Source organism: Schistocerca gregaria, chromosome 8 (genome assembly GCF_023897955.1).
Source record: "Schistocerca gregaria isolate iqSchGreg1 chromosome 8, iqSchGreg1.2, whole genome shotgun sequence".
In the NCBI taxonomy this organism is placed as follows: domain Eukaryota; kingdom Metazoa; phylum Arthropoda; class Insecta; order Orthoptera; family Acrididae; genus Schistocerca; species Schistocerca gregaria.
Window position 1 is genome coordinate 81,054,900 of NC_064927.1, and position 27,494 is coordinate 81,082,393.

The 27,494-nt window shown below is 44.1% G+C and overlaps 1 protein-coding gene across 2 annotated transcripts in view; it reads right to left on the minus strand.

The window, feature by feature from the left end:
• LOC126284389 (tau-tubulin kinase homolog Asator-like) overlaps positions 1-23,006 on the minus strand; it is a 556,186-nt gene extending 533,180 nt beyond the window's left edge. The window contains exon 1 of one of the 2 annotated variants that reach the window (XM_049983277.1): positions 22,718-23,006. In XM_049983277.1, the coding sequence (XP_049839234.1) occupies positions 22,718-22,725 (8 nt within the window). In that variant the 5' untranslated portion in view covers positions 22,726-23,006. The remainder of the gene's footprint in view (positions 1-22,717) is intronic. The other variant, XM_049983281.1, reaches the window with a different exon arrangement.
• Between the last annotated feature and the right edge of the window lie 4,488 nt (positions 23,007-27,494).

The following is a 27,494-nucleotide window of genomic DNA, read 5'->3' on the forward strand; positions in this document are numbered from 1 at the left end:
GTAACAAATACTGGAAGACTAGCCCACATTGGCAGGAGGATAACATTGGATTCGATTCGAAAATCCGATGAACCACAACTTATTCATGGAAAAATACGATTCTGAATCAGAACGTTGCAGAAATACAACTGACAGGCAGGTTTCGGATGAACAGAAGGTCATACACGAGCTGCTAATCTATCTAAGAGAACAACAGGCTACATCAAAATACCTGTAAGAGCAGTGAAGAAAAATTAAAACAAGAATTTAGGAACATACTGGTATGTGCCAGCAACACCTCTGGGGAAAGTATTTCGTGGAGGTCCGTGACTGAACCTGCCTCAAGCGATAACCGACTTCTATGGATTTATCCTAGTTCAGGTCCTGCTCTGCCAATATTTCATGCCTCGCCACGTACATACATTACGAACTAAGCATTTCTGCTGACGTTCGCTGATATTGTTCAAAATGTTCAAATGTGTGTGAAATCTTATGGGACTTAACTGCTAAGGTCATGAGTCCCTAATCTTACACACGACTTAACCTAAAATATCCTAAGGACAAACACACACACCAATGCCCGAGGGAGGACTCGAATCTCCGCCGGGACCAGCCGCACAGTCTATGACTGCAGTGCCTAAGACCGCTCAGGTAATCCCTCGCGGCGGCTGATACTGTTTCATGTCACTGCATCCTCATTGATTTCAACACCACTTATTTATTATTTAGTTTAGTGAATCTATATCTCGAATAAAGTAACGGTGTGAATGATAATTGCAGTGGTGGAGGAGATGTTTTTCCGGCATGCTGCCAGCCACACGTGACAAGTGATGGTAGGAAGTTTGTAGGGAACCAAACTGCTAAGGTCATCTGTGCCTAGGCTTACACACTACTTAATCTAACTTAAACTAACTTAAGCCAAGGACAACACACACACACACACACCCAAACCCGAGGGAGGACTTGAACCTCCGACGGGGGCAGCCGCGCGAACCGTGGCAAGTTGCCTGAGACCCCCCGGCTACCCCGCGCGGCGCTTGACAAGGCTGCGACGTTCTAAGAGGTACAAAACATGCAGCACAGCACGTAGCACGTGGCACTCGAAAAGAAACTGTAGTTGTCTGGCGGCTGATCCATACTATCAACCTCGCTGCATCGTCATAGTTATTGTTATGCAAGTATAATTCATCTGGCAGAGTTGGCAGTCGGACTACTGCCTCTGCGCCTAAGAGTGCTGCCGGCCCGCGACACATTGCATCGTGTGGCGCGCTGGGCGCATAGTCAGCCAGGAGAGGCACGACAGCAAATGAAAGCCTGCTTGTTTCTTTAGACTGCCTAGGCCAAGCAGGTATTCACCGTACACCCGCACGATACAAAACGTACAACATAAACGACTCTCCTCTGAGTGGCAAGTGGCCACGGCAAATGAAGCGGCCATAACTCTCAGTCAACGGGAAAATCACAAAAAGCCGAACAAAGGGTCGGCAGCCCGCGTTCGGCGCGCCATTCACAAATGTTTTATTCCTCCTAGCCGCGGCTCAGATAAGATCGATACAGACGCCGCGTCGCGGCGCTTCCGGACCGCTCCTTATGTGTCGTCCCGGCGAAACGCCTGTCTCCTTTTGTGTCGGAATGTTAGCTGGCGGCCAATCGAAAACATTCACTCCAGCATCCTGCAACTTATACTCCAAAATTTTTTCGTGTCGACAGTATAACTTTACGATATTACATTTTTATCAACTTAAACGGGTATGGTAGTCCTTCATATTACTTACGTGTAATATGCTGTTCTCCTACTATTTATGGACGGATGCTGACGGTTAATTAAAGTCTCCTAGGCCGTATTTTAATGTTTGCTTATCAATGACTGGAAGGCGAATGTTCCCTTATGCATGATCAATATCAGGACTCATTTGTCACATACTACTGGAGCAGTCCCGTTTCTCGAGAGGGTTTCAACTTTAGCGCGGAGTGGCCGAGCGGTTCCTGGAGCTACAGTCTGGAACCGCGCGACCGCTACGGTCGCAGGTTCGAATCCTGCCTCGGGCATGGATGTGCGTGATGTCCTTAGATTAGTTGGGTTTGAGTAATTCCAAGTTCTAGGGGACTGATAACCTTAGAAGTTAAGTCGCATAGCGCTCAGAGCCATTTGAACCAACTTTAACGTCTCCGTTCGCGGTAGTGGGGACTGGTTGCTGTGAGAGTGGCGCCTAAAACCATAGGCGGAGTTGTCTGTATAGAGGCTTCTTCTGCTGTAGACTATCCATGTTCTGAGTTTCTGTCTGCCCTCCCCCCCCCCCCCCCCCTCCTTGCAAACGAAATATAATTTTCAAATAACTTACGGGTTTGCTGCCGGGTGACGTTATCGACCACCGCCGATATTTCGACAGGAGCACACCCTGCCATTCTCAAGGCACAAATGCAAGGAGGAAGCAATGTGCGAGGGAATGTAATACCTCGGTTCACAGAGGAGAAACAAGGAAGATACCACACATAGAACAAGTAACCGCAGAGTCGACACACAACCAAAGAAAACCAACATCAGAAATATCGATAGTGACTATTAATCAACAGGTGAGGTAGCACTAATTCTGTCCCTCTGTTTTTTGATAAGAGACAGAGCCGGAATCCAAGCAGCATTTAAACAAATATAAAACACATATAAAAATGCCATTCTCAAGGCACAAAATATAATTTGCCTTACCACTAATTTTGACGTGCCACTGATGCTTAGAGCTCTAATTATAACAATAATAAACGTACATAAAATGTTTTAATGCAGTAATTTATGTCCCTCAGTGGTTTTAGCACGTCGCTATACAAAATTTAAAAAAAATTAGATTCAGAGAAATACTTCACTTGGATAGAGCTCTTCACAAAATTTGTGTGCACCAGCTTTAAGAAATATAATAGTAATAAACTTCATTCTACTGCTATTTTGGTGTTAATTCCATATTATTGTAGTATATAGTGTTTTTACGACGTACGTCAAAACATGGCATATTAAATTCGTCAATTTCTTCTTTACTTAGCCACGGAAACTAAAAACGATCGTCCTGCCTCTGACTTCTCTGAAGCGATAGTTTAACTATCTTATATTTAAAGTAGGATCTTGAACTGAATGAGGACTGACAGAAAGGAGAGAAGACTGCTAGCATTACTAGAGAATTTTTCTCCGCGGTATATTTCTGCCTTCTCTTTTTTTTTTTATACCTCTTCCAGCTGCGTCATAACGTTATGATGTGTTCCAAAGAAGTGAACCAACCCAGCAGCGACGGGCCAGCAGCTAAGGAGGCATTCTAGCTGACCACCGAAAAATTTGTACGAGATGTGAAACATGAGGACCGAAATCTGAGACATGGAAAGCAGAAATGTGTTGCGACTTTGCGACCCTAGAATTCATGTTCAGTTGTTGGTGGCGCCTTCAAGGCAGGTCTCGTCCGAGTCCACGCTCGTGTTAGGTGGCTGCGAGTGTTTTATTGTACCATTCCTGGTACTCACGTTGCACGGGTCTCGTAGATACAGAACACGTGAGTGACCTCAGTAGCCCATTTCTGGCTTCCTGTGATGGGACCACATCGATCTGGATTACTGCGCTGATTCTATACAACGAACTAGCACCTACACAAGACTAACGGTCTGTACCGTCAGGACACTGAACGGACTTTCGTAATTTTGCTGACTACACACTGAGGACTATGCAGCTGTGACGGCCAGAGCAACTTGCGGCCCAGCATTCGCTGTCTGCAAGTGTCTGAAAGTGTCTGGGTAACTCCGAGTCAGTGGACTTGGTAGTATTTATGCAGTAGATTTTGCATCTTGCAAGGGTAATGCAAAAAGGCAGTGGAATGTTGCACGCGTTCAGAACCTGGAAACTTTTCGCTTGTGTTTGTGGTCTCAAAGTGTTTTGCACGGTGTGTTTAACACAACTTGAATTTGCTCCATTGAGTTCTGGTTCAGACTTGTGACTGCTTTGTAGTGAACCACGGGAGCTCACAGCTTTCATTTATTTTGACTGAGTACCACGACTAGAATTTGAATGCTCACCAGTTTACAATCCGATACACAAACCACACTACCACATCGTACAAGTGTGTGGAATAAGCGTTGTTTTTAGTAAATTATGACCGCACTTTGTCGAGGGCTGCTATTTTCCGTCATGCAAATTCTACCCGCTGCTTAATTAATCTGTCAACAAAAGAGGATTCAGGGCAACCCGTCAGATATGTGGCTACCCTACAGACTGGTGCGAGACCGTCCAACATTTACAGCCAGTCATAGACTTTTGTTTAGCCCATGTCTGGTAGTAGAAGAGTGCAGGGAAACGTCGTAGTACCGTCATGAAAACAGACAGAGTATTTTCGTTACCTGTGAACTGAAGTCAAAACACAAGTTACTCAACTTGATAGTGAAGGCACTCTCCTCGGATGAAACAATGTTCTTTCTTCAGAAGATCAATTATTGAAATGGTGAAGTATTAGAATCATTCCGCGCAAGCCTGTGTTTTCGAAGACGCTGTATGGATTTATAATACCAGAACCTTCAATAACATGAAATAAAAAGTCCTTTTCAGATTGTCATTTTCTTTGTCTTTTCTTTCTTTTTCGTTTCCATTAACGAGCCTGTAATGGAGCAGGATAGCTAAGCACTACTTTGTCCACTCTTTTCGCCTCCGAATGTCACCTCTTCACGCGATTTTGCGAGTGCTATTCTCTAAGCACGAATGAGCGGTCCCGGAAATAGAATCCCAAACAGAGAGATAGGGCACGTGAGTCCTTATCTTTTGTGTAGAAACCTCTTTTTGGGCGTCGTGATTACGTTCTTTGAGTCAAGAAGTGGCACACCACAGTGCACTTATGCGTGTTATAAGAACCTGGCTTGTTAAGCTTATAATAATGAGTGCCCGTCAATGACTTCTGTCTCTGAAGTATATGAACAACAGTTAAAGTAACTCTCACTACTGTTGCAGATATCGTGAAAATATATCAAAGCACCGAATCCTCAATACTGTAACACTGCAGCCGATGAGCACAAGGACGATTCAACTGCCCCTACCAATGGGTTTTTGCAACCCACAATGTCTCCAAATGATATGCACAAGATTTTGGTATCCTCTTGCTTGCTATGCATAAACTGTTAGTCCCACAGAAGAAATAAACAGGACTTTTTTGCAGGTAATTTACTGTAGTTAAATTTTATACTGAAATATACTTTCGCCAGAGACCATAGTTTTCGAATTATTCAAGAAAAATGTGCAAATGTGACCTTCAAATACTGTTTCTTGAACAACTTGAAAACCTTGGCCTCTAGCAAAAAGTATTACAGTACAAAATTTATCTGTATTCGATTTCCTACCAGAAGGTTCATTTTTTCTGTAGGACTAATACTTTCCTAGTAGTGAGTGAGAAAATATAAAAATTCAGCACACGGTTTCTGAAAGCCCATCGGTACGGACGACTGAAGACCGCTGTTTAAAGTGCTAACAATAAAATTCCAACACCAACAACGATCGCGAATAATGAAGTTTACTTATTATGTTCCTGTACAGTGGTAGGATGATACCACGATTCAGTTTGAAATTTAGTAGACAGAGCTGCAGCAGCAATGGCACTAACTTCGCTGTGCATCTAGTCGAACTGAGCTTGCAATACAGAGGTAGCCACGTTACTGCAAGCTGCTTCAACTGTATTTCGGTTCTCATCAACTGCATCGGGGAGCGAGTGTTGGTGTCGCAGTCTCTCGCCAGTCCATGACCAGATGTGGAGCTGGTGCTGTCCAGGGCATCAACTGACCGCCCTCTATATATACGAAGACAGTAACTTGTTCTCGAAAGAACAATTACTGTTGATGACCGTGCAGCTTTCCCCTGGAATAAATGATGACTAACTGACAACCTCAGCTGCCGACAGGTGTTGTTCATATATGTAGAATTGTGGACAGTTGGGAATGTGAGTCTCACGGGAAGCGTGCAAGTGATAAGTCCCTGCAGTCGCGCTATTCATCTGTGTCCTCGGTGGATCAGATGGATAGAGCGTCTGCCATGTAAGCATGAGATCCCGGGTTCGAGTCCCGGTCGGGGCACACATTTTCAGCTGTCCACATCGAGGTATATCAACCACATCTGTCGGCAGCTGAGGGTTTCAGTTAGTCATCATTTATGACCGCTCTCTGTGTTGAGGTAGGTCAGGACAGCACAGGATGCTCAGGACAGAAAGTCTACTCGTCGAAAGATAACATCACGAAGACAGCCCAAAGCACCTGTATTAACGAGTCAGAAATATAACGACTGCTATCCGAGTTAAGGGCTATGTAAACGGAATGTGACCTTACTGTGTACCAGATGCTACTCCAACGATTTACGTCAGGTGATGCGCCCGATGACAGGAATGTCGGTTCTCCCCGAAGGCTCTCCATGCGAGTAAGTCCACCGTGATGTCGTGCGCAGAGCCTAAACTCGTCTGGGTAATTGCCGGGCGCACAGCTTTCCTGCCTCGTCAGCGAAAGTCGCAACGGTGGCGACCTTGCTGACTGGCCGTAATGCTGCAGACGTCGTCGCACTGCCACAATGTACTCTGCGTGGCTACACAATGCTGCGCGGCCGAGCAATCCTCTCGGGCGCTAGTCGCCGTTGTGACGTGCTGCCGGGCTGGGCCTGACGATACGGCGCTGCCCTGGCGCGAGCGCTCCGACTGCGCTCCTGCCCAGCGCTCCGCGCGTGTTCGGCTGAGGGTGAGGGAGAAAAGGAAAGCGAAGGCTGCAACCTGACACCGCAAAAGCTGGACAGTCGTCTGGTTTGCTGACAATACTGCTTGCGTTCAGTCAGATTTACGTTCGTCATTAGGAATACTTTGCCATCCATGTACTTGTCCAAGAAAATGAAAAGTGGAGAAGCCACAACATTCCTTGCAGAATGGGAACTGCTTCATTTTTCGTATCGAAGGCCATGCAGAGTGCTTAATATGCCATCGCACTTTTACGACTTGGAGAAAACACGCCACGGAACATCAATAACACGAGCCACAAAAACTGTACGTTGCACTTTTCTTCTGACGAATGAGAGTGAGTGCTGACTGAACTGAAGGCAGGTATTAGGAAATAAGAAGAGTTGAGGGTAAGTAGAGTAGTGGCAAAATGGTCAACATCACGAAAAAATCGATTTCATTCTCTTAACGCAACTGGAGAGTCCTTCGGTAACAGATTGGCGCACACGATTAATGTTATCAAACACAAATTAATCATAAAGAAAAATAATTTTCAGGTTCATGACAGGGAACACTTCCCAGAACTTAAGGAAGTTGTCTGCGGACAAAAGAAGACTGACTACGTTACGGTAACTGAAACATTTCATTACGAGTTCGCAAAGAGACTCCATGGTATTGCACGACTGAAGACTGATTCAGATTTATTTGACAGATCATCTTCAGTTTTGGCTGTTGATGTATTCTATGACTTACGTGTTGAGCTGATATACAATCAATGTAAAAGCAATTTTCTAGATTTTTATAAAATGTCAAGCTGCAACCAATATCCTCGACTGCACAGACAAGCCGCTGAAATTATCTCGATGTTTGGTTCAACATGTGGTACAATTGATAAAGTCCCACCAGCGTTAGGGTTTAACAGATTTTACTCGGAGTAATCAGCGTGTTTGACTGTATCACTGTTGTAGAAATACAACACATTCTGTAATAAAAATGTGTATAAATTGATAACCATCACGGTTTGCTATTAGGCGCCTGCAGCCTTCGGTATACAGCCACGCCACTCCCACGTTTGCTAGGAACAGGGCAGTGGTGGGGGAATCCGGAGAACTGAGCAGACTCGTCTGTTCTCGCAGAGCGGGAGGTGTTTCTCCTTCCAACACGAGGTGTATCACGATTTACTCACAAAAAAAACACACATTCAGACACGATTTCTGAATAAGAAACGCACTATCTAATCTTTCCTTGTATATGGAATGTAGAAGGCGTCACTCATTTCTATTTTCTGTGGTTCCGCTATAAAGTCAAACATTTGGACATGCAGCAAGTAAAACATTTCATGCCAGTGTGACCTTTGTCAGCTGCCCGCTTCATGCTCCAGTATTTTTAATTTCCAGTAGTGCATTTCAAAACAGGGTACGAGAATCCGATGGATACGAAAATTACTAAGGTAACAGTAACAGTTTGTATGCGAGAAATGGGGAAGCAGTTGTATGCAGATGCATTCCATTTTCGTCACTGAAACGTGTTTCTGATGATATTTCGCAGCACTCGACCTAGTTCTCAACAGAGAAACACAAAACCCAGAAGTATAATTTCGCCAGAGCGACCGTAATTGGACGTAACTCACAGGGGCCATCGACCACACTCAGAGAGCAAAGGAAACTGGGCTAAAGCTAGAAAAGGCGCGGCTGGCGTTTTATTGCAGCCGTAATGACCGCGAAAAGGATTTTGTCCCAGTGAGACGACAGAGCTCTCAAAGAAAGGAGTACGGTTTGTCCTACAGCACCGTTTCATATCTATGCAGAAAGGCAGAAGCCGGAATGCCGAAAAGACACCTCAGCTAAATAATAATAGTAGTAGTAGTAGTAGTAGTAATAAGAATGACAGCTCGATTTGTGTGTAGCTAATACACCACGAAAAAAAAACTTGCAATTCTATTTAAGTACGGTGATGAGCTGAGACGATATGAACACTTGTGACATTTCTGGCTTTGGAGCCATGAGATTCTCTCCCAAGTTTCACTTCGTAGGTTAACTGACATCGCATTAGACGAAGTATGACGTCAGAAGTGGTGTGAGATGCAGACAACAGATCGTACATTGAGTACTAGTCACGGGAGAAATAGCGCTAGTTCAGTAGGAATGTAATATGATTGGCTGCCGGCATAGGAACCAACGCTCCAAATCTCCAAAGTTCATTTAGTAGCATTCAATATAGTTCAGAGTTAATTATCAGCGATGGAAACTAACCTCCCAGTACTAACAAGTTAGCTATCATTCGCTCAATTCCGATCTCATTTTTGTAATAAATTTCGTTAGGATTGGAATAACGATATGCAGACCAAGCGCTTGGTTCGTCTTCGGCTCCCGCCAAAAGTGCGCGCCTAGCCACGTGATTCGTGCTAACTCTGCCAGACCATGTCAGTCTGATACTGGGCTCCCTACGGTCCAGTTCGCGTTGCAAGACGTACGATTAAACTCTGAACTTCGCGCCCTATACAATTATATTAAGTAATCGCGACTCAGCGTACAAAGCGGAGAACAGGGTATCAGAGTAACTTATTTTTCTCAATATAATTTCTCAAATGTACTTAAAATTCAAGACTTGTTAGTGTTTGTAATACGGACTATGTAAGTCTGTAAAATATAAAGTATGCAGTTTGATGCTTTGTGTCCCAAGTTCTTATTGTGGTACAAAAGAAAAAAAAGAATTAAAGGAAATTTGGCAGTCAGAACTGAAATCTGACAGATTTTTTGATACCATGAAGCCTGAGCCAACTCACTTGTTGGTTGCAGCCTCATTTCAATAACAACCTCAGTGCTACATCTGTGGCGGGCCAATGATATCTTTAAAGCACGTTGATCATAGAATGAAGGCTTTCACGGCAGGTGTTATCATCACTTAACACTTCCGAGCTGAGATGCCGTGGTCCATACATAAAACTCTCCCCTGACGTTTCTCCTTCGACTGCGGAAGGCATCCTCCGTGGACAATGGGCGAACTACAACGAGAGCGCGAGCGAGCGCCATATGTATGAGCCATCCAGAGGGCACCGCTGTCAATCACGTGACGTCGGCTGTGTTGTGATCTCTGATGTTGCCAACTTTCTCAATTGAAATTAATTGAATGTCACGCTATTGCTGCAATGTTGACATCCATATCTTATCCAGCTTAATGCCTTCATCTTTTTTATTAAAATTATTGCGGTGTTTGGCAATCTCAATGGTCTCTCTGTACGTTCGCTCACTATAATGCCACGTCTTTGCTATGACGGTCGTCTCACTAAACTTTATTTCATGATCACCTTCCTGAAACACATGTTCCGCTACAGCCGATTTATCAATGTGTTCGAGGCGGCAGTTCCTTTTATGTTCACCCAGACAGGTGTTGACGCTTCATTTTGTTGTGCCTATATAGACCTTTCCACAAATGCTCGGAATTTTATAGACACCTGGTATAGCTAGATGATGTCGTTTATCTTTTACGGATCTTAAACATTCTTTTATTTTCGTGGTGGGTCTGAAAACAGTTCCCACATCGTACTTGCTTAAAAATTTTCCAATGCGATCAGTGACCTTACTGATGAATGGTAAGAATACTTTGCCCTTGGGTTGGTGTCGATCCTCGTCCGTCCTGGTTGACAGTCTAGGGCGCAGTGCACGATCTGTCTCTCTGTTGGAATACCCATTCTTCTTGAAGGTCGCTCTGAGGTGTTCAATCTCATCATCTATGTGATGGGAAGCCCTCTTAGTACAGCTATAGCTAACTTGTTCATGGAGAACTTTGAACAACGGGCGCTGCAAACAGCTAGAAAAAGAGCGATACGTTTGTTATATGGAACCATGGGTAAGAGGAACTGGATGCCTTCCTGTTACATCTGAATAGTATTAATCCAAGAATTCAGTTCACTATGGAAAAGGAAATCGATGGTCACCTGAACTTTTTAGATGTGACTGTAATCAAACGAGAGGGTAAATCATTGGGTCATAAGGTTTTCATAAAAATAACACACACACTGATCGTTATCTGCAGAAAGATTCTAACCAGCACCCAAGACATAAAAGAAGGCTGATTAAAACATTAATAGACAGGGCGCACAAAATATGTCAACAAGCTCATTTTGCAGACAGTATTCACGTATACCACTGAATGTAGCAGCAAAACTATATCAGCGACTACACACAGTTCAGTAGATGTGATGTCGCAAACACTCAGATGCGCGAAAAACTACAGCAGCATGGAAGACCTTCAAAGTTATTCTTTAATTGTTTCTAACTCGATTCGTAACACTTCTCGCAGACGCATAGCTGCCGCTGTATATATCTACAAAGATATATCATTGTACGACACTTAGTTCAGGAGATATGACGTAATGATCACTCAGATGTCTCAAAAACTGCCGCATCTTGCAGGACGTTTTAATTTATCACTTATTTACTACCAACTCTATTCACAACAAATTTCGCAGCCAGCAGCCGACATACTGCTGGGTGCACCTGCAAAATTGTCTCGTTATACAACACACAGTTGAGAAGAAACGACGTCATAAACATTAACATATGCGAAAATGAAACTGCAGGGCGAAATTCGCTAGAGATACAGGTGAAATATGAGTACAAATACGTGTGAAATACGTTAAATATATATGAAATGTATTTGAGATGTACGTATGTTGGGAAAGTTAAAAGTAAGTAGCTCATCGTAGACCACTGGAACGATATCATCTCGGTAAATGATGACAGCCAAAACAGTTGCAGGATAAAGATTTATTAAAATTCTTGACCACGGTTTCCGTGTATGTAAATATACCTTCATCAGAAGTAAAATACACTAAAATCACATCATACAATGGAGATTCATAAAACAATTCTGCCAAAGCCATCGTCAGTAGTTAAAACATCATCTCCATTTATACAACATAATTATGGACAGAGGGTCGATGCGAACACAGCTTAGCATCAATACTTCGCCTATTAACTATATCAACCAAATTTCCAACGCATCTCAGTTACGATCTGGAAAGAAATACTGTGTGGTTAAGAACAACCAGGGTCCTATTGGGGTGAGCGTGATTACGCGTAGAGAGAAAGGGAGAGGAGGAGATGGAAGGACAGCGAGGGGGGAGGATATAAATCGCTGGGAGGGGGAGATGGACAGACAGAGGGGAGAGTGGGAGACAGAAATGGACAGAGAAAGATGAGACGGACAGAGACAGAAGAAGGAAGAGAGACAGAGAGAGGGAAGGAGGAGGAGGAGGAGGAGGAGGAGGAGATGAACCAAAAGAGGGGAGGTGGAAAATCTGTGTGTGTGTGTGTGTGTGTGTTTGTGTGTGTGTGTGTGTGTGTGTGTGTGTGGGTGGGTGTGTGGGTGGGTGGGTGGGTGTGTGTGAGTGAGTGAGTGAGTGAGTGGGTGAGAAAGAGAGAGAGAGAGAGAGAAAGAGAGAGAGAGAGAGAGTGAGAGAGAGAGTTAGAGAGCTAGTGAAGGAGGGAAGCGGAGAAGATGGAGAAATAGAGGGGGGGGGGGGGTAACGAAAATAAAAGGAGTAGGTGAACAGGGAGGAGAGTATAAGGTGTACTAATAGAAGATGAGAAACAATAATTACCATGGCAACGCTTGGTACTCACATATCTAGTTGTCTCATAAATCTTTTAGACCGTATGTGAATCAGGACATCAGCATCGCAGTCCCATTCCCCAATTTTAATGCAGTCATGGAGGAATACGATGAAAAACCCCACTGATGGATTAGACGTGATATTCTGTCACCTTTATTAGTTTTAGATGAAAAGGTGATCTGCATTTTTTAAAATTAACTAGCCGATGCGTGCGATGACTGGGCCATTAGTTCTATTCTAAAAAAGGGGTCAGATAAATTAAGGTGACTGCTTGATATCATTTTTTATCTTGTAGCTGGCGACCCAACCAAGAAAAGCAGAGTGTACTGATGATCTAGATTGTTTTCCCGGAAACGTAAGCGACTTCTGATACACCAGGAATATTTCGGATAACTGACTCGGTAGATTACTTTTCTCCCATTTATCTTTCGTGGAATCCGGTACAGAACGAATCTGTCACGTAGCGACCCTCTCGCTTCAGGGCTAGTACTCCCCTCCTCCCCCCACTCCCCACCCCCAAATCAACGAACCAACCAACTAGCCTACGGCTAGTGCTGGATGTCCCCTGGGAGCTGAAACTGCGGCCGCGCTCTTGAGAAGAGTCCAGAGGCTAGGCTCGTCCAGGGCGGAGCGGGAGAGCTGAGCCCCACACGCAGCTGCGGGTTGAACGTGAGCCAAGCCGCCGCCTGCGTGTGAGTTACTGCTATGGCGGAAACCTCTTCCCTCATATCTTGTCCGTGCAGAAGAGTGCGCCTGCGCAAAGGCCGCCTCGGGCCTTTCGCTTTTCTTTATTCCGTGCCGCGCGTACGTCAGGCGCAGTTAAATATGTTCCTATTCTCTCTCCACCTAATTTGAAACTGAAAACGGCATACAGTCAGTATTAAACGGTTGGTGAGTTACTGCAGAAGGTATGTAATAGGATCTCCTTCATAACATTCATTCCGAAAACATCGAGGGTTTGAAACCCATCTTGCGCATACCTGTGTATCACGTGGCTCAAACCCATGGACCTGGGCAGTCAGGTAGACATAATATTTCTTGATTTCCAAAAAGCATTCGACACAGCACCACACCTACTCTTATCATCTGCTGATCAATCAGGCTACTAAAAAAAAAAAAAAAAAAAGGAAAAGAAGAAGAAGAAGACGCACCACCAAGGAGTTATGCAAACTGATTAGAATCCATACAGGTATCGACCAGAGATGCAAAATTGTTAACTTTGGTGGCTGATGAATTTGTGACGCTGCAGCGCAGTTTCATCGCTCAGCTGTCAAGGATAATAAACAGGGGACATGTCGATACAGGGAAATAAAATCTTTCTGAATTTCATTGCGTACACTCAGTTCGACAGTAACTATAACGCGCAGAAACACGCATGAACAATACGCGCAGATGTCAGAAGTTGAGAGAGAGGACGTGTAGAGGAGCCGGCTGGAGTAATCGGCGAACCGTTCGACATTTGAGTAAGATGCCAATATTCGACTTTGTTGGCTGGAATGGGTGAACCATGGCAGAGCACAGCGTCAAGAAAGAAGCGGAGACCTACAGACACGACAGAACGAAAGGACCCAGCAAACGTCAGAGAGACACTGAGACCTCGGATTCATCATTGTTATCGGTCTGACGGGCAATTCATGCTTCAATGACCACTAGGCGGCTCACAGAAAGGGGACTGAGATCATCGCGTCCACTGCGGCTGCTCCCATTGACCTATTCACGCCAACAAGTCCGTTTGCTGTGGTGTCGCACACATTCTGTCTGGAATACCACTGACTGGAGTGGGGTTGTCTTTACTGATGACTCCCTCTTCGAGCTGAGCCTCGATGACAAACGAAGACGTGTCTGGAGAGCCCTGGACAGGGGTGGGATACCATCCTGACTGTTGTCACACGTAATACGGCCCGACGGCCAGGAATTATGGTCTGCGGTGCCATTTTATTTCATAACAGGAACTCTTTGGCTGTCATAAGTGACACCCTTATATTCCACTCCATGTTCTGTTGCCTTCTGACACGCCATCCTGGGCATCTTAACCATCCTGGTATCTTAACCAGCAAGGTCTCCGCATCTCTCTCCAACTGAGATCAGTTACAGCATTATCCTGAGGGCCTTCCAACCAAATCGTCATTTTGATGATATGAAGCGCCAATAGCACGCTATCAGGCGGACATACATCAACTCTGTCAATCAGTGCCAAGTTGTATGACTGCTTGCATAAGGGCCAGAGGTGGATAAACGCGTTATGGACTACCTCAGTTTGTGAAGCTCTTTCTCCTGAATAAATCAACCAATTTTCTGAAATGGTGATCATTTGTTTGTCTGTACATGTACATCACATCTACCAATTTACGTCCCACTCGAATAACGGCTTCGTGGTGCGTAGTTTCTTTTATTTTTTTCTCATCCTTAGAATGCCCAGAAAGTACAAGCGAAACTTAGGACTGGATCGCAGAGGAGTGTGTTGAGACCCTCGTTGAGAACTTTTGTATGTTAATGACCTGTCACACAATATTCATACAAACTTCGGGCTATTCGCAGATCATGCATTTATCTTTAATGAAGTACTGTTTGGAAAACTGCTGCACAAATATTCAGTTCGATATTGACCAGATTTCAAATTGGTGGAAAGACTTGAAACTTGCTTTCAATGTTTAGAAGTGTAGAACTGTGCAATTGAAGAAACGAAAGAAACGTAATATCCTATGACTACAATATCAAAGAGTCATACTCATAATCGGTCAACCCATACAAATAACTCAGTATAGCGACCACTTACTCTCAATAGTAGGAAAGCAGCGGATGGACTTAACTTCATTGGTAGAACACTAAGGAAATGTAATCAGTCTACATATAAAACTTACTGGCAGATTAAAACTGTGTGCCGAGCCGAGACTCGAACTCAGGACCTTTGCCTTTCGCGAGCAAGTGCTCTACCAACTGAGCTACCCAAGCACGACTCACGCCCTGTCCTCACAGCTTTACTTCTGCCAAAACCTCGTCTCCTACCTTCCAAACTTTGCAGAAGCTCTCCTGCGGACCTTGCAGAACTAGCACTCCTGAAGGAAAGGATACTGCGGAGACATGGCTTAGCCACAGCCTGGGGGATGTTTCTAGAATGAAATTTTCACTCTACAGCTGAGTGTGCGCTGATATGAAACTTCCTGACAGATTAAAACTGTGTGCAGGACCGAGAATCGAGCTCAGGACCTTTGCCTTTCGCGGGCAAGTGCTCTAAGCTGTGAGGACGGGGCGTGTCGTGCTTGGGTAGCTTAGTTGGTAAAGGCAAAGATCCCGAGTTCGAGTCTCGATCGGGCACACAGTTTTAATCTACCAGGAAGTTTCATATCAGCGCACACTCCGCTGTAGAGCGAAAATCTCATTCTAGTCTACATATATATTGCTTACTGTTGCTAGTACTCGTAATTAAAACCTTTCTTGCCGATATTTCTACTTGTTATTGTAGGGGAAAGCAGTTAGAACGTCACGTATGGAGGTGAAATTTCTGTGACTATTGCTGCCATTTGATTGATAACATTAAGAACTAATGGCCATCGTCAATTCTTGGAGTTCTCAATAACCGTCAATAGCGGCAATCCGTTGCTATTCCTTCTAAAAATTTTGAAAATTTTTGCTGAAATTTGCGTCGATGTTGGCTCTTGTTTCAGCAGTCTCTCGACGATAAACATTACCTGGTAAAATTGCTAAGGAACTATTTCACTTAAAGATGTCTTTCATACGAACATAAACCGTGAATGTGAATTTTAACTTGTGCTATTGTAAATTTTAGCCTCTAAATGCAGATGTTGTCGTGGTCTTCAGTCCGAAGACTTGTTTGATACAACTCTCCACACACGTTATCCTGTGGAAGCCTCTTCATCCCCAGATAACTACTGCAGCCTAAATCCATCTGAATCTGCTTACTGTATTCACCTCTTGGTCTCCCTCTACGATTTTTACCATCCTATTCCCCCCACCTCGCCCCCACCTTCCTCCAAAACCAAACTCGCGATCCGTTGATGTCTCAGAATGTGTCGTATCAACCGATCCCTTCTTTTAGTTAACTTGTGCCACAAATTTCTTTTCTCCCCAATTCTATTCATTCCTGCACATTAGTTACGTGATCAACCCATTTGATTTTCGGCATCCTTATGTGGCACTACATTTCGAAAGCTTCTATTCTCTTCTAGTCTAAACTGTATATTTCCATGTTTCACTTCCGTACATGGCTACAGTCTGGACGAATGCCCCCATAAAAGACTTCCAAACACTTTGTATTCGATCTTAACAAATTTCTCTTCTTCAGAAACGCTTCTCTTACCATTGAAACTTACCTTCCATATACTCTCTGCCTCGGCCATCATCAGTTATTTTGCTGCCCAAATAGCAAAACCCATCTGCTACTTTAAGTGTCTCCTTTCTCAGCATTAACTGATTTAACTCGATTACACTCCATTATGTTTTTTTGCTTTTGTTAATGTTCATCTTATATCCTCCTTTCAAGACACTGTCCATTCCGTTCAACTGCACTTCAATTTGCTGTCTCTGACAGAATTACAATGTCATCAGCGAATCTCGAAATTTTTATTTCTTCTCCCTGAACTTTAATTCTTACTCCAAATATTTCTTCGTTTGCTTTACTGTGTGCTAAATGTACAAATTGAATAACTTTCTTGTGTGGCCGAGCGGTTCTAGGCGCTTCTGTCCGGAACCGCTCTGCTGCTCTGGTCGCAGGTTCTAATCCTGCGTCGGGCATGGATGTGTGTCATGTCCTTAGGTTAATTAGGTCGAGGGGACTGATGACCTCACATGTTAAGTCGCATAGTGCTTAGAGCCATTTGAACCATTTTTGGAATAACGTTCGGGATAGGAATGGCAGATCTACTTTTAGAGCATTTATAGGTTTTTGACAGTGATGACGGGAATACTCTCCTTGTATTTCTGAAGGTGAAAGGAATAAAACACAGGATGATAAAGGCTATTTACAACTTGTGGAGAAATTAGAAGGCAGTTATAAGAACTGAGGCGATGAAAGGGAGTGAGACAGGGCAGTTGTCTTCGTCACGTTCGCTCAGAAACTATCTGAGATGGACCTCCACTCATCCATGGCAGTGATTCTTGCCGCTCTTGAACTCAATTGTCGCTTACAAGGCGTTACGCTCGTCTCTGGTGTTTTTCGGTTGGTACATTTTGTACGACCACTACTTTTATGTCGCGTTACAGGACTGCGAGTAGCACAGCATTCACCGTAGACAAGTTGCAGAATACGCGCTGATAACGGTAACAAACCGGGAAACTCCACTGTCGGCACGGCAGTGGGCACTACCGAACACGATCACTCCATTCCATCAGAAAAGTACAGATACGGATTAGTAAAGGCATTTACGTGTAATTCTATTCTTTCCTCTCAAAGTAACGGCCTGTAGCTACTTGAACGACCGCGTTTTTGCAAATATCCTCGAATTTAATGAAACAAATACGTACAAATGCAGACATGTGGCATGAAATATTGATCTCGTCAAACATAGATTACTGAACCCTCATAAAATTTAGAATTGCGATTGGGTACGAAACAGGACAGTTTGTACTTAATTTTATCTGCAACATAACAATGGATGTCTTATAATGTTACTAACTAATGCACAACGTATAAATTATGACTTCCTTTGATCCTATACGATAGTTTGGTAGCAATGGAACATTTTCCCCGCTTTAGGGTTCTAGGGCTACTGCAGAACTGCGTTTTGAGCTTGGCTCAGTTTCTCTCTTTATTTGCTTCCACGTGAACATAGCGCGACCTGTCTCTGTCGCCCTTCCGTCTCGCTCATTTATAATGCAGAACCCACACTTTCTGCATTACAAGCGTACTATATGCACTAAATAAATCGCATTTTGTTACTACCAAAAACTGCTTTAGAAAAAGAAAAGAAATGAAGTCTACATATATTAACTTACCAGTGTAATGTCACTCAAATTATAAGCACGTATAACTATAACCTCCCAGCGTAAGTGTAGGATTTCTGGGAGTGCAGAAGATTTCTGATCAGATGCAAAGACACAGGAATGGTACGAGTCGTTGAAACGCTTAATATTAAAAACAGCCGTAGGTTGCACAGTTAACTCGGCGTGTTCCTATCCTGGACCACTATACCAGCAAACTGATTATGAGAAAATAGGCGACTTGAAGCGACATAGCAACGTACACTCGTGTATGATATCTCACGTAAAACTTTAAAGTGATTCCCAAGAGGCTCGCGTGGGATAGAGATACGATATCAAATGGAACAAACTGAAAACTAGATCTTAAAATCAGCTTCGCGTAAGACACCGGGAGCAGGGACCGGTAGAGAACAGAAGTAGAAAACAACATAGCGAAGTTATCTCACGAGCGTCGGTGACAACAATCACAGCAGCACAGAACAAGACCACAGGCACAAGCTGTCAATATGGCCCCAGACGAAAACGGCGCCGGAGGCACACAAAGCAGACACGTGTATGACGAGGGCACGTGGCATTGTCCTGGACTAGTTGGCATGACAACCACTAGACGGCGCAGTGAGCCGTAATAACAAACAAATGCAAACGGTATCAGAATAAAATGAAAGTGGATGTAGTTCAGAATGTGGAAGATCGCAAACTATGTTTCGAGGCAGAAACACAGAAGCTCATAGACGCCTGTGCAGTAGGATAAACGTTTTTATAGTATTTTTATCGGTTTATTCCATTTGGTATCGTACTTATAATTGACACGTGCCTCTAGGCAGTCACTTTTAAAATTTTTACGTGAGTTGTGTGCGACCTACGACTGTTTTTAATATTAGTCGCTACAAGTTGCTGTATCATCACGTCACGATGGAGTACTTTGTATGTTGAAATTTTTGTCTCATAGCTGTTATGTGAAAACAGACTGTAAAGAAAAAACCGCAGAAAAGAGGTTTGCTACATACTTGAAATGGGACAGGAGTTTATTGAAGTGCGATTAAGAGTGCTTAGGCCAAGATGGGGCTGGCTGGTAAACACCGTTAAAAATATTTGCTGAGTTGTATGTCATGTCATGGAAGATTGGCGTAGACGGGCCGAGTAAATAGAAAAATAAAAATCGCGATTTACGGTACAGATTATTTGGTAGAATAGGTGCAGACAGTACGCGTATGCGTTATGAAATCTTGCAACTTAATTGGATAACCGGTGAAGGATAGAGGAGGTGTGATTTTTATGTGGTAACAGTGTGTTACAGCAATTCCTACACAAATCAAATCGGTCGCATCTGGGAGCAAACACTAAAAGCGTGAACCCCAACCGTGTACTCTGATCACTAAAATCATCCGTTAGTCGCATTCCGACAGTTGCCAGTGTCTTGCTACACGAACAGACCATTCTATTGCATACATTGTTGCATCTCGGACCACTGGAAAAGGTAGCTCGTTTTCAAATAACACGTGATCAAGATGGTTTTATCTAGAGTAATTCGCTTCGACGTTTTATGTGGCTTCTTTTACATGACAATGAGATATTACAGATGCACGTTTCAAAATCTGTTTGGTTTGTACGCTGTAAAACGTGTCCAAATAAATATAGAGCAACTGTTAATTATCCGTTATTTTATTTTATTATAAATGGGCACCACATTATCTATATATTTAATGAACGAAGTGATTTCTGCCATGCCAACATGTAACTGAACTGCAATCAGTCGTGTGTGCTTAATTTATGGATACTTATTTCCCGGTCTCAGGCCAAATTTCATGAGGCAACCGTCAAAAATGGTTCAAATGGCTCTGAGCACTATGGGACTCAACTGCTGTGGTCATCAGTCCCCTAGAACGTAGAACTAATTAAACCTAACTAACCTAAGGACATCACACACATCCATGCCCGAGGCAGGATGCGAACCTGCGACCGTAGCAGCAGCGCGGCTCCGGATTGGAGCGCCTAGAACCGCAAGACCACCGAGGCCGGCTGAGGCAACCGTCAAACGAGGAATTGCCCCCACCCACAAAAGCCCCGGACTTTGTCCGCCAGCCAAAATTATATTCTCACATCGCAATGTACTTTCAAGAGACAGATACCGATCCCTAAATTACAAGACGTTTAGTCCGCCAGCCACAGCAGTGCGTGGTTGACTCCACAGGTGCACGCTAGTAACGGATGCCAGGTGATGAAGAAGAAGAAACAGTCTGCATTCATTTGTAATTGGTTATTTGTGTCCAGCGTTTATCTCTTTCCCGTTTAGATTAATTCTCAACGAAGAACCTCATAAATCTTCGTAGAGTGAAATATGCTCTTAGCTTGAGAATAAGAAATTTGACATGTTTGTCGTATTTGGAGTGATAATATGCAATTCAGTACTGAGATACATCGAGAAATCACCATTGACAGAAGAAAGGAATAGTCAATTATAAATATAGTGATTATCAGTGTGACTGATAATAGATGGGCACCATATATACACAGAATTCTAAAAAAAAGGTATTGTTCCGATGTTTTCATTGATGACTGTGCATGGCAGGATGATTTATCCACACGCGCTCTAAAGTAATTGGAAATGCTTAACAAAGGATTCATTTGAGGCAGGAGACTGGTGGAGACGATTACATTCTTTAATATTCCTTTAATGTTCAAATTTTTCGGCGACAGTGACAGCGGAGAGGAGAAACAAGTGGCTGAAGAAACGCATTTGTGTCGGGATGAATGAGGGAAGATCCTTGCGCAAAAGATGGAGTAGCAAAGGCTGACGGTCTTATCTGTCCGTAACTCGTGCATCGGACGTTGATCTCATTTGAAGGACTACATATAGTGTATACAGCATGTGTTTTTCCCAGTAACTTACAAAACAATGGGTGAGTGGAATATTTGTTCAGATACGTAAACGGAAGAAAAACTGGTCTTTATGCAGATTAATACACATACTGCCGTGTAGTTGATATAGTTAAACTGTGTACAGACCAGTTTAAATCAAATTTATATCGATTTTAGTAAGGGATTCAAAATTTTAGGGACGGATGAAAAATGTTATACATAACTGGTTGTTGTAATATAGCGGAATACTCATCTGAGAGAGATGCTCAAATGAGTGTCCATTTTCCTGGCCGCATAATGCAGTGTGCCTCGTAAACGACCGAGACAAGAGCTGTGAAGTTGCTGGCGCGTTGAAGCGACTGCGCTCCTCGATGTTTGGAAATCACCTGACTCCTTTGTTTTTATTTCGTCGTTATCCGTGGTAGACCGAAGGTCTTTTCTCTGTGCATGCCGACCTTCCCTGTACACAGCAGTGCGAGGATGCACCCTGGAGACTGATAGAACATGACTTCAGACAGCGCATTGAGAAACGATTCCGCTCTGTGACACCAGCGACTGTTACATCTCACACGCAGATCTTTTATGAGGCATCTTAACACCCCACTTAAATGAACATCACGATTCGATAAAATACATCTAATCACAGCTGCTTATGTAGAGCACGTAGCGTCCACCCCTAAATCTTTGAACGTTTCTAACTCGGAACTAAAACTGACGGAAATTCGATTTAAATTAGTCTGTACCCGGATGATTTAAATACACCATGTACGTGACAGAAAAGATATATATTGTTCTATTTAAAAATTTATAAATCTTTTGAAAATGGTTAAAAAGGTAAGTTCATACACATTGTAATGGTACTTGAATTACGCAACCATTACGGCACCTCACCTGACCTCTCGATACCAGTAATATTCTACTGTGTTTCTGTAGAAATAATTAACATATTTCTGAGACAACATTCAGATTTGAATTCATTTGTGATACATCGATATGTTTATATTGAAATGATATTATTCTTATGTGTATTCTTTCTTTTGCCACTATGCAATAAAAGCAATTAAAAGGAAGTGTAACTTAAATTCGGACTGCTTATCATTTTTTTACATCACCATTGTGCTAAGTTTGAAAGGTTTAATCTTCAAGAATGGTTTGTGAAGCGTATCTACAAAATTTCGAATATAGCAGAACCTAGGCCTTACTGCATCCGAGGTTGGAATCATCACCACCGAGATTTTCGACGATTGAGCCAGCGTGGGTAACACAAAAAGATAAGTGCCTAGTTTATTCACTATGACATGAAATGACTTTATTAACTGTGCTCTAATGACACCTGCCACATAATAACTTTGTTGTTTCCCGAAAATGCAGTATTTAGCAGCGCGAGCAACACCACAATCATTATTAAATTTTGTCCTTTGTTGTGGTAGGGTTGTTAGAAGATGCAGAAAAAGTAATTTTTCTTGCCTATTTAGAAAAGGAAATGTTCCATTAACTCATTATTTTGTTCGTTACAGACAAAAACACTTAATATGAAGCAGTTTGAATGTGTGGACTGTGTTGTAAAGAAGATAATGGCGCACTCGCAGCAGCCACGCTGGATACGAGCGACCGCCGCACTCACCACTTCATCTCGGGGCAGCGGTCTCCGCCGGACGAGGCGTCCGGAGACGCCGGCGGCTGCAGCGCGCTGATTCGCGTCGTGTCGGCGGCGCTGTGACGTCACCACCAGAAGGTGCACCTGCTCCGGCGCTGCGCTGAAGCACTCGCGGACAGCTAGCTGCCTTATCACCGGACGGGCTTCGGCGCGGGCCTAGGTGGAGTGCTCGACGGAGTACGTGACAGCGAGCTGTGGGCGGGCACAGTGGAGCACAGTGAAGGCGCAGCCGGAGCGTGGGGAGGTCACAGAGCGACTGGCGCTGCGCTGCCGCCGCCGCCGGCCGGAGGCGCAGGGAAGGGGGTGGTGGGGGTGAGGTGGGGCGAGGGGGAGCACGCGAGCTGGCGCGCCGGCCAACACGCTCCCCGTCCAGCCACTGCGCGCTCGCCGCGCTTCTACCTGCGGCGCTGCACTGCACAGCACAAATGGTCAAGTTTCGAAAACAGCCTAATTGTCTCCTATCGCAACAAATTTCGCTCAAAGGTGCTTGCAATCTTCTTCTATAGTGGCGCAAAACTGTAGCGCCTTGCAACGTCACCATCGGGCTGGGCGACATTTCAGAGAGCAAGATGGTGACATATCTGAAAGAAAAGGACAGATCCAGCAGATGTTTATAGCGCTGATGCAGTAGACGATAAATACAATGCTTTTCTCAAGACTTTTCTCGTGCTCTTTGAAAGTTGCTTTCCGTTAGAACGTTCAAAACAGGGTACTAGCACAAGCAGGCAGCCTGGGTGGTTGACTAGAGGGATAAGAATACCTTGTAGAACAAGGTGGCAATTATATCAAAACGTTAGAAACAGTCAAAACATAAAAGCAGCAGCCCATTACAAACAGTATTGTAAGGTGCTTAAAAATGTTAGTGTTGTTATTGTTGTGGTCTTTAGTCCTGAGACTGGTTTGATGCAGCTCTCCATGCTACTCTATCCTGTGCAAGCTTCTTCATCTCCGAATACGTACTGCAGCCTACATCGTTCTGAATCTGCTTAGTGTATTCATGTCTTGGTCTCCCTCTACTATTTTTACCCTCCACGCTGCTCTCCAGTACTAAATTGATGATCCCTTGATGCCTCAGAACATATCCTACCAACCGATCCCTTCTTCAAGTCAACTTGTGTCACAAACTTCTCTTCTCCCCAATCCTATTCAGTACCACCTCATTCGTTATGTGATCTACCCATCTAATCTTCAGCATACTTCTGTAGCACCACATCTCAAAACTTCTATTCTCTTCTTGTCCAAACTACACTCCTGGAAATGGAAAAAAGAACACATTGACACCGGTGTGTCAGACCCACCTTACTTGCTCCGGACACTGCGAGAGGGCTGTACCAGCAATGATCACACGCACAGCACAGCGGACACAATAGGAACCGCGGTGTTGGCCGTCGAATGGCGCTAGCTGCGCAGCATTTGTGCACCGCCGCCGTCAGTGTCAGCCAGTTTGCCGTGGCATACGGAGCTCCATCGCAGTCTTTAACACTGGTAGCATGCCGCGACAGCGTGGACGTGAACCGTATGTGCAGTTGACGGACTTTGAGCGAGGGCGTATAGTGGGCATGCGGGAGGCCGGGTGGACGTACCGCCGAATTGCTCAACACGTGGGGCGTGAGGTCTCCACAGTACATCGATGTTGTCGCCAGTGGTCGGCGGAAGGTGCACGTGCCCGTCGACCTGGGACCGGACCGCAGCGACGCACGGATGCACGCCAAGACCGTAGGATCCTACGCAGTGCCGTAGGGGACCGCACCGCCACTTCCCAGCAAATTAGGGACACTGTTGCTCCTGGGGTATCGGCGAGGACCATTCGCAACCGTCTCCATGAAGCTGGGCTACGGTCCCGCACACCGTTAGGCCGTCTTCCGCTCACGCCCCAACATCGTGCAGCCCGCCTCCAGTGGTGTCGCGATAGGCGTGAGTAGAGTGACGAATGGAGACGTGTCGTCTTCAGCGATGAGAGTCGCTTCTGCCTTGGTGCCAATGATGGTCGTATGCGTGTTTGGCGCCGTGCAGGTGAGCGCCACAATCAGGACTGCATACGACCGAGGCACACAGGGCCAACACATTGCATCATGGTGTGTGGAGCGATCTCCTACACTGGCCGTACACCTCTGGTGATCGTCGAGGGGACACTGAATAGTGCACGGTACATCCAAACCGTCATCGAACCCATCGTTCTACCATTCCTAGACCGGCAAGGGAACTTGCTGTTCCAACAGGACAATGCACGTCCGCATGTATCCCGTGCCACCCAACGTGCTCTAGAAGGTGTAAGTCAACTACCCTGGGCAGCAAGATCTCCGGATCTGTCCCCCATTGAGCATGTTTGGGACTGGATGAAGCGTCGTCTGACGCGGTCTGCACGTCCAGCACGAACGCTGGTCCAACTGAGGCGCCAGGTGGAAATGGCATGGCAAGCCGTTCCACAGGACTACATCTAGCATCTCTACGATCGTCTCCATGGGAGAATAGCAGCCTGCATTGCTGCGAAAGGTGGATATACACTGTACTAGTGCCGACATTGTGCATGCTCTGTTGCCTGTGTGTATGTGCCTGTGGTTCTGTCAGTGTGATCATGTGATGTATCTGACCCCAGGAATGTGTCAATAAAGTTTCCCCTTCCTGGGACAATGAATTCACGGTGTTCTTATTTCAATTTCCAGGAGTGTACTTATCGTCCATCTTTCACTTCCATACACTCCATACAAATACTTTCAGAAACGACTTTCTGACAAATCTATACTCGATGTTAACAAATTTCTCTTCTTCAGAAACGCTTTCCTTGCCATTGCCAGTCTACATTTCATATCCTCTCTACTTCAACCATCATCAGTTATTTTGCTCCCCAAATAGCAAAACTGCTTTACTACTTTAAGTTATCATTTCCTAATCTAATTCCCTCAGCATAACCCGACTTAATTCGGCTACATTCCATTATCCTCGATTTGCTTTTGTTGATGTTCATCTTATATCCTCCATTCCGTTCAACTGATCTTCTAAGTTCTTTGCTGTCTCTGACAGAATTACAATGTCATCGGCGAACCTCAAAGTTTTTATTTCTGCTCCATGGATTTTAATACCTACTCCGAACTTTTCTTTTGTTTCCTTTACTGCTTTCTCAATATACAGATTGAATAACATCGGGTAGAGGCTACAACCCTGTCTCACTCCTTTCCCAACCTTTCATGCCCCTCGATTCTTATAACTGCCATCTGGTTTCTGTACAAATTGTCAATAGCCTATCGCTCCCTGTATTTTACCCTAGCCACCTTCAGAATTTGAAAGAGAGTATTCCAGTCAACACTTTGAAAACTTTCTCTAAGTCTATAAATGCCAGAATCTTAGGTTTGCCTTTCCTTAATCTAGGTTTTAAGATAAGTCGTAGGGTCAGTATTGCCTCACGTGTTCCGATATTTCTACGGAATCCAAACTGATCTTCCCCGAGGTCGGCTTCTACTAGTTTTTCCATCCGTCTGTAAAGAATTCCCGTTAGTATTTTGCAGCCGTGACTTATTAAACTCGTAGTACGATAATTTTCGCATCTGTCAAGACCTGCTTTCTTTGGGATTCGAATTATTACATTCTTCTTGAAGTCTGAGGGAATTTCGCCTGTCTCATATATCGTGCTCACCAGATGGTAGGGTTTTGTCGGGACTGGCTCTCCCAATACTGTCAGTAGTTATAATGGAATGTTGTCTACGCCTGGGGCCTTGTTTCTACTCAGGTCTTTCAGTGCTCTGTCAAACTCTTCACGCATTATCATATCTCCCATTTCATCTTCATCTACATGCTCTTCTATTTCCATAATATTGTCCTCAAGTATAATGTTATTAGGAAGGCAAGAACTATGTGGTATGTAGATAGAATAGCTAAGTCTCAGGATAAAATTAAAATCTTATGGTCAGTCGTAAAGGAAGTGGCTGGTCTGCAGAGACACGTCGAGGATATAGAATTAGTGCGTAGTGGGAATGTCCGTGTTACTGATAAGTCGCATATATGTACAGTATTTAATAATCACTTTCTGAAAATAGCAGGTGAACGAAATAGAAACCTAGTCCCAAGAGGGAATCATATAGCGCTCTTAGAAAAAAAGTGTTCCGAGACTGTTACCTGAAATGCTTCTCCATGATACTGACAAGAGGGAGATTGAGTTAATAATTAAATCACTAAAGACCAAGAACACTCATGGATATGACGGGATATCTAGCAGAATACTGAAGTATTGTTCTGTGTATGTTAGCCCAGTACTTAGCCACAACTGTAACTTTTCCTTTAGGAGTGGTCGGTTTCCTCACCGATTAAAGTACTCGGTAGTGAAGCCACTTTATGAAAAGGGAGACAGGCATAATGTTGACAATTTTAGACCTATTTCTATGCCATCGGTGTTTGCTAAAGTTATCGAGAAGGTTGTGTATACAAGGTTACTGGAACATTTAAATTCACATAATTTACTATCAAATGTACAGTTTGGTTTTAGAAATGGCTTAATAACTGAAAATGCTGTATTCTCTTTTCTCTGTGAGGTTTTGGACGGATTAAATCAAAGGTTGCGAACGCTAGGTGTTTTCTTTGATTTAACGAAGGCTTTTGACTGTGTTGACCGCAAAATATTACTGCAGAAGTTGGACCATTATGGAGTAAGGGGAGTAGCTTACAGTTGATTCGCCTCTTACTTTAAGAACAGAAAGCAGAAGGTAATTCTCCGCAATATTGAGAGTGGTAGTGATGTTCAGTCCCAATGAGG